Genomic DNA, 8241 nt, shown 5'->3' with positions numbered 1-8241 from the left:
GTGGGGCGCTTTTCTCTGCCATAGCCAGCCTTGCGAGTGAGCAGGCGGGCGGCGCTGGGGCAGGGCTGCGGCGCTTGCTTGCTTCCCCCCCCTTTTTTTTTCTTTTCTTTTCCTGCGCTATGTATTCGAGCGCTCCGGAGCCTTGCCCGGGGCCGCCGCCGTTGCTGCAGCTACTGTTGCTGCCGCCGCCGTTGCTACTGCTTCCAGCACGTCGAGGGGCTTCGGAGGAATAGAACCAGACGGCCAGCAGCGGGCTACGCCGGCTCGGGAAGACTCGAGAGCCAAGGAGAAGCCGGAGCCGGGAAAGAAGACGGAGGAGGCGGCGGTGGCAGAGGAGGACCCAGGCTAGGAAGCCTCTCGCCCGCCCGTCCCTTCGGGGAAGCTGGATCCGCTGGCCTCCTAGAAGCTTCCCAGCTGGGGGGAGGAGGGCGAGAGGAAGGCAAACCCGCCTCGGACGCGGCGCGATGCTGGTGCTGGAGCTTCTGGGCTTGGTTTGGCTGGCCGGGGTGGTGCTGGGGCAGAACGAGACGGAGCCCATCATCCTGGAAGGCAAGTGTCTGGTGGTGTGCGACTCCAACCCCGCCTCGGACCCGACGGGCACGGCGCTCGGCATCTCCGTGCGCTCGGGCAGCGCCAAGGTGGCGTTCTCCGCCATCCGCAGCACCAACCACGAGCCCTCGGAGATGAGCAACCGGACCATGATCATTTACTTCGACCAGGTAGATCAGCTGGACAGGGGACATGGAGGAAGGGGGCGGGCGGGCGATGGAGAAGGTTTGCTCGTTGCTGGTCTTTTGTGTGTGTGTGTGTGTGATAGGGATGACTCTATGAAGGACTTTAGTGAGTGTGGTAGAGGGAAGGGGCGCTGCCTTTGGAGCAGTTTCTCTCCCCCCCCCGCAAATGCCTCTGAACCGGCTCCCTTCCCCAAGGCAATCCCCGGCGCATGGACAGACGTAAGCCAAGGTCTTCAGACGCTTTCTCGAGGGGAATTCGCATCACCCGTTGAAACTCTAGTGGAGGGGGGGGCGGTCTTTGGGCGGAGGTGATGAGGAAAGCTATGGCTAGCTAGGCTGGCCCCTTCGTCTAGAAATGAATCCGCGAATGTGGCTCGCCTTCCAGATTCTAGAGGGAGGGAGGGAGGATCTCTGGCGTGCTTCATCCATGCTTTTAACGAAAAGCTCAGTCTCGGGGCTGGGGACAGATTGCCACATGTTCCGGAAATCCAGATGCTGAGGTTTTCCTTCTCTTGCTCTCTGCCCTGCCCCGTCTACAGTTCTCATCCTGCCTTTTCCTTTCTCTCGTAGGTACTAGTGAATATCGGGCTGAACTTTGACTCGGAGAGGAGCACTTTCATCGCGCCCCGAAAGGGGATCTACAGCTTCAATTTTCATGTGGTGAAGGTGTACAACAGGCAAACCATTCAGGTAAGAGGCTGCTCGTTTGCTGAGGGCTTTGGCCTTTGGTATGCAAGGGTGTGTGTGAGAGAGAGCAAGGGAGGCTGATGCTAGCGTGCATTTAATGTGGGGTAAGTCCTATTGAACTTAGCCAGGCTTAGTTGTGAGTGAGTGGTGTAGGAGCGAGACCTCCTGATGAATCTTTTAAGGCTGATTTTTTTGGAAGTCGAAAGCTGTATGTATGAAGCTGCCATTAGGCCTCCTAGCTACACTGTGTGGCAGCAGCCGTCCAGGATTTCAGATGGGGATCTCTCCTGGCTCTACCTGGAGATACCGGAACCAGCAACCTTCTGCATGCAAAGCTGATGCTCTCCCCACTGAGCTACATCCCCCACTTTGAAAGAACAACTTTATTGTGTCTGTAAAATTTAGAAGCAAACTAAAGAAGACAAAGAGCAGACAGTTTGCCTTAAACAATTAAATTTAGGGGCATTCTCACTACAGAAGAGCGACTATAGCTTTCTGCTATAGGGCGGTCTAGAAATGTAATTAAATAAATAAATAAATAATAAACTATAATTCTCTGTGATTGGCCTTAGAAAGCAATTGACCGGAAACACTTTATCACTCTTATTAAGCAGTAATGCCCTCCTTAACCTTGTCTGTATCTCCACCATTCAGTAGATTGGAAACAGATTCCATATGCACTCCCAAAGCTCCCAACTGTGCAAGTTTTGTTTTGCATACAATTAAAATGCTCTCCCATTCATGTTCTGTCCTGGCAAGTGAGGCTTCGTCCCACCTGTATTAACATGACCAATCCAATGCACATTTACCTGGAAGTAAGCCTATGAAATAAAGGCAGACTTGATCCTGCACTGTATGATCAAACTATGCATTAACTGTGTATCCCTGCTCTAAAATAGTGTCATTTTTCATTGATCACACTTATATCCCACCTTTCCTCCAGGGAGCTCAAGGCAGTGTTGGATCTGTCATAACCAAGCCACTATTTTATCAACACAACAACTCTGTGAGGTTGGTCAGGCTGAGAGGCTGGCCTAAGGTCACCCAGTACACTTCATGGGCAAGTGGGGATTTGAATCTGGATCTCCACAGTAAGAGAGGCAGTCCAATAGAAATGTTTATTATTTATTAAATTTATATCCCACCCTTCCAGTAGGAGACGAAAACATTAGAAACACTCTAATACATCTTAACAGGCTTTGAAATATATTATAACCATCTTTAAAAACATCTTTAAAAAAAAGATTTAAAAACATCTTAAAAAGCAATTCCAATACAGACATAGACTGGATAAGGTCTCTACTTAAAAAGCTTGTTGAAAGAGGAAGGGCTTCAGTAGGTGCTGAAAAGATAACAGAGATGGTGCCTGTTTAATATTTAAGGGGAGGGAATTCCAAAGGGTTGGTGCCATTATGCTAAAGGTCCGCTTCCTTTGTTGTGCAGAATGGGCCTCCTGATAAGATGGTATCTGCAGGAGGTCCTCACCTTGTGCAGGGTGGCTAAATCTATCTCTCTCCACCCCACCGCAACTGTGGCTTTCTTTTGATCTAACCTGGCCTCCCCTCTTAAATTCCACTCCTTTTGTGGTATGTGGCTATCTGTAAAATTAGGCTAAAATGTAAAATGTATATGTGGATTTAGACCACAAATGTGAAATGCTTAACGCTCCAAATCATATATATGCAGCATATATGAAAGGGTTGTCACTTTCTAGTAAAAAGGGAGGTTGTGGATGAAAGCAAGCAAGGTCAGTAAACAAGACTAATGCAGAAGCCCCAACTATTTTAATTTCTAGGTAGATACCTAAAGGATTTACTTTGGCCTTGTCCATTTTACTCCCCCCCCCATGTTGTGTAAACTGTGCTTTGGGTATCTTTTTCATTTGTACTTCCCAAATACATATTCCTGCATTTTCCCCCAATTCTAATACCGTGATAACTTTCCGTCCTCTCTTCCATCTGTTGGCTGTATACATCCTGCATACAGTTTGTCATAAACCCTGTGTTGTGACTGGTTAGTCTCATGGTAGTGACTTGGATAGGGACTGACCTGATTGAAATTAATTAATTGGCTCGGGTCTTAATTGGCTCAGGTACTGCCCTCGATATCTTGTCGAAGTAGTACCTCATCAGTCATTTGGCGATATCAGATCTGGGAATGGGGTTGGCCTTTCTGTTGATCTGCTGAGCATTTTTAGATCTTTCAGGAGTCTAAAGGGCCAGTTTTGTTCCAGTGCTTGGGACCTAGCTGAATGTCACAGCTCTTTAATGCGGGCAGAACAAGGAATCCCCCCCAAAAGACTGAGTTATCTGACTGCATCTCTCTCCAATACTACCCTGTCCCCCCTTTTGTAGTAGCATGTAGTAGTAGTTTTGTAGTAGCATGCAGCATGAAGTAGTAGTCGAGTCATCTGAACAAGGACATTCCTGGTCCGTAGGCCCTTTTTGGTATGGTGTACCATAACCACCTATACATCCAGCAACCTAAACACTCTGGATTGATCTAGTAGGACTGAAGTGCCCTTAAAGAATCTGTCAGAGATACAGTTTGATTATTCTTGGATCTTTGAAGTAAAGCTGCATTTCCCTATCAAGCTGTAGTTTGGGTAACTGGGGCTGCAATTCACTACATGTCTACTCAGAAGTAAGCCCCATTGGGTTCAATGGGACTTACTCCCAGGTAAATGCATATTGGATTGCAGCTTAAGTGCCTGATCCTGTTTTTTCTCCAAAGCTCCTTTGACTTCACTGGGACTTGTGCCACTGTGTTCAGCCCAAAGCATGGGTGTTGTAGATCATATATCGCCTACTTGTGTTCTGTATACGTAAGAGTGTGCCAATATATTTTTCATTAGAGCTGCAATTACTGCTTTAGAAAGCCACAACCATAGCCTGATTCTTTGTAGCTGTCTGGTGGCTGATTCCTACACGAAGGGTTGGAGCACTGGATTGCTCAAATTAAAGGCAGCCTGGCTTAACTTCCTTTGTGTTACATCCCCTTAGCTACTATGTTTTTAAGGAGACTAAAGGGGGACTATGGTTTGGGTAAAATCTAGGAGAGTCAGGGGAGAGGGTCCCCCTCTTTCTCCCCGTAATTTGAGCCATGGATTATTCTGTATAAATTTAGATCCACTCTTAAAGCACCTTCAAGAACTATCATATCAGTCACTGCCACAATGCCATGATGGAAAACTGATCGATCTATGCTTTTACATCCATCTCTAATTACTGGTGGCTGCGTTATTCACTGTGGTTGTATCAAAAGGAGCTGGATATCTGCTATCTCCCTCACTTATGTAGGTAGAAAGCTACAGCTCTGTAGGGCTCACATTGGCTGTGCCAGGGATTCAGCATCTTTGCTGCTTCACAAAGGGATAAGATGCCTCCCCCTTGATGAACTTCAAGAGATGGTGCTCAGAGCATGAATGCCTTTATCTCTCTTGTCAGCGACAGCTGAGGTTTAGCAAGGGCGGAGGGTCCAGCTTTCCTGAAGGACAAGCAAATTCTTTAAAAACTGCAGGCAGAAGTGGGGATAAAGCCTCCATCTGAAGGGGTTCCATATGCATCCTAACAAATATTGAGTTTGTGAGGCATAGTGTGGTGTACCAAAAGGGGTGTACAAGGCCAGATTTCCTTCTATGTAGCAAGCCCGCCTAGATAATCAGATCTACATTCGATTATTTTTGTGTGTATGTGTGCGTGCTATTGGCATTATAGTTATCTGTTCATTCTGTGCTTTGAGGTCTCTCCAGGGTGGACACATAGTGTTTACATTTCAGTATAAAGCAATATAAAAATAAATGTTTGAGGTCGGGGCTATGAGGATAATTACAGTAGCGGTAGAAAGCCAAACGCTTTCCACCCCTGAATCTAGGGTAGCACAATTAATCTGATCTGGCAGCAGAAAGGATTGCATGTTTTTTAAAGGAAAAGGTGCTATCTGGAGGTCATTCCTAGAAAGTTGGGAGAGTGACATCATAACACTCAGCTACCAACCCTTAGATCTGCATCCTTTCTGGTTACCCTGCCCTCTTTTTTTCTTTTCCTTTGTTTCTTCTCCAGATATGCAGTAGATGCAGTCTTGTCCTATAGGGTTATCTTAAGAAGCTAGGTTTCAAACCTGGCTTGTGATGACAGTGGCTTGGGATGGTAGATGATGGGTGTGTTTTGACAAATACCACCTTTCCTGCACAATCCAATTTAGTGTCTACTCAGAAGGAAGTCCCATTGAGTGTTTAGGATGTGGCAGATCTGACACATACTTTCCTGCATAGAATTGAACTGCTGGTGTTCACCTGTTGCAAATGTTTTTTAAAAATCTAATAAGCAATTAAATAGGGGGAAAATCCAATTCACTGGCTGCTTCTAATTAGAAATGCTTGGTCAGTCTGTACATGGTTTCCTGAATTTGCCTGTTGTGATATCCTTTTTTTCTGTCATTGATGGGGACTTTGTTTTTCTCTTGCTTTTCAGGTGAGCCTGATGCTGAATGGGTGGCCGGTGATTTCCGCCTTTGCTGGGGACCAAGATGTCACCCGAGAAGCTGCCAGCAACGGGGTCCTGATTCAGATGGAGAAAGGAGACAGAGCTTATTTAAAACTGGAGAGAGGAAATTTAATGGGGGGTTGGAAATATTCCACCTTCTCTGGATTTCTAGTATTTCCTCTTTAAACAACTTACCGACTGAAGCAGGAAGGGAGAAAGGAGCAAGTCTCAAGTATTGCTTACCAATCCCTGAATTTGTAGCTGCATAGAAGAGGGAGATTTGGACAGCCAGCCTCTGGATACTATCAACATATTACAGAAGTTAAGCCCTTAACTTAGGTTTGTGTATGTTGCTCTGAAGATCTCTGTAATGGTGCAGCCGAATGACAGAAGATGCTTGAATCCATCATCCTTCAATAATTATTTCTCTTTTTTCCATTTTGCAAACCAGATTATGTTACATCTCAGTGTAACTGCTATTATTAACCACTGTCTCTCTCTCTACCCCCCACCCACCTCCCAAATCCCCGTATGCTTTCTACTTCACACATCCTTTTGTCAACCAATTTGGGTTAGCTTTTAACATCATATATCTATATTTTATGCCTTCCCTGAGTTTTAAAAAAACCAACAATAGTATTTTTGAATACATGGGTGACATGGTGAGAGGAAGTGCAATGCCAACACTGCAGTATGCTAGTAAGCAAATCAGGGGAGGGGAGGAATATCAACCTGAACTATTCTAACCAAACCTTGATTTTCACTATTTCTATGTAATTCTGAGTGACTGTGGAATTTTCAGGCTGCTTGATGTTTTGATGCTTGTTTTTTGCTCTTGTAAATTCGTGCCCCAACGACATGCTGGAAAGTATATTGAACTTTTACTAATTAATCTGTATGATAAAAAAATATAGTGAATATTGACAAATTTTAATTTTGGCTTTAGTTTTAATAACGTTTAAATGGGATTTTGTTTTATTTTTTCTTAGATGAGAAACAACGCAGCTAGCTAGATCTTGGTGTAGTTAACGCAATCGTAACCAGATCTAGAAGGAGGGAAGCAAAACAAAAATAAACCAACAAAAATGAAAGGGGTGGGCAGTGGTGGTGGAAATATGCACTTGCAACCATTTGCTGCAAGTTCCATTTATGTGTTCTGTTTCCAAATATGAAATAGAAGCTAAAAACATAGCCTTCAAAAACGATGAGTGCAAACATTCCCTTTTAACACTGACCAAGTCGTGTCTTTTTTTTCCCTTGCATCTTTCTCATAGTTTTATGTGCCATTTTGAAAAATGGGGGTTGATGTGTCCATTTCTGCAACTCCTCTTTCAATTTAATATGATTGCTGTATTGGAATAAGTCCCTCAAGGGGGGGGGGAGAGAGAGAGGAGAACCCACATCATGAGCAGTCAAGAGACAAATGCCCACAAAATTCTCCACTATATTCTTTTTTCCATTGTATGTATTAAGTTCACTCAATCAAATCACATTTTTAAAGCTCTGATTCAAATGACAAGAGAAAAGAAACCTTTATCAAGGTATACCTAAAACGCTAGTATTATTATTTGCTAGTAATATTTTGTTTACAGTCTTTCAAAAATGTAAATGCTATAATTTTGCAGCACTCTAAAGAGAACTACTACTTTTATTATCAAAGTACAGTAAAATACTTTTGATTGTAATCAAAATATAATGTGAAATAAAACCAGTGGAATAAACAAATGGACTACTTGGGGTGTAGATAACTATTTAGGTGGGCTTGATCTCCTCTCTTGTTCTGTTCTCAAAGGATACAGATCAGATCTGGAATTTAACCTAGACACATCTATAAATTGAAACAATTGCTGACTATAAACAGCAAATTTCTGAATTTGGAGCCATATTATGGAGACCGGCTGCTACACAGTTAAAATTGGATGGCTTTTTTTTCTTTCCCAAACCTGGGTTCCAAGAAGGAATTTAATTAGCTCCTAGGGGGGCAGTTAATTCTAGCTTAATAAGCAATGTTTTATGCTTAATGCCTTCCCCCTTTTTGGGAGGGGGATGTGTGTATGTGTCCTTGTTAATAGTTCCACATAGCAAACGGAGATGCCAGTCTTTTAAAAAGAATGTGGGCTGGGAGAGGGGAGAGGAAAGAGACAGGTGAGTTTTATTCCTTTGACGCAGTCTGAACACAGTCAGGGAATCCTTTAAGGCAAGTGAGAAAGGGAAGTCCAGTCTGGAAGGAGAGCTGGTCAATTTCTAGTGGAGAGAGATTATTTTTTTTGAGAGAGAGGGCTAACAGGAGAGCTGTGGTAGGGAGGTGGTTGAGTTGTAGCAGCGTCAGGTTCAAA

At 44.3% G+C, this 8241-nt stretch overlaps 1 protein-coding gene across 1 annotated transcript; it reads left to right on the top strand.

Moving 5' to 3' along the window:
- Nucleotides 1-235: 235 nt before the first annotated feature.
- CBLN1 (cerebellin 1 precursor) lies at nucleotides 236-7630 on the top strand. Its single transcript, XM_061593854.1, has 3 exons — nucleotides 236-719; nucleotides 1305-1424; nucleotides 5894-7630. Exons 1-3 carry the CDS (start codon nucleotides 465-467, stop codon nucleotides 6089-6091), a joined length of 573 nt encoding a protein of 190 aa, XP_061449838.1. The 5' UTR covers nucleotides 236-464; the 3' UTR covers nucleotides 6092-7630.
- Nucleotides 7631-8241: the final 611 nt, after the last annotated feature.

This window comes from Rhineura floridana, chromosome 13 (genome assembly GCF_030035675.1).
Source record: "Rhineura floridana isolate rRhiFlo1 chromosome 13, rRhiFlo1.hap2, whole genome shotgun sequence".
NCBI lineage: Eukaryota > Metazoa > Chordata > Lepidosauria > Squamata > Rhineuridae > Rhineura > Rhineura floridana.
This window is presented reverse-complemented; position numbering and strand designations above follow the sequence as displayed.

Bases quoted from the DNA above. Each gene is read 5' to 3' on its own strand.
- CBLN1 (XM_061593854.1), top strand. From the start codon at position 465: ATGCTGGTGCTGGAGCTTCTGGGCTTGGTTTGGCTGGCCGGGGTGGTG. The intron at 720-1,304 runs GTAGATCAGCTG...TTTCTCTCGTAG, and splicing joins TGATCATTTACTTCGACCAG to GTACTAGTGAATATCGGGCT. The intron at 1,425-5,893 runs GTAAGAGGCTGC...CTTGCTTTTCAG, and splicing joins ACAACAGGCAAACCATTCAG to GTGAGCCTGATGCTGAATGG.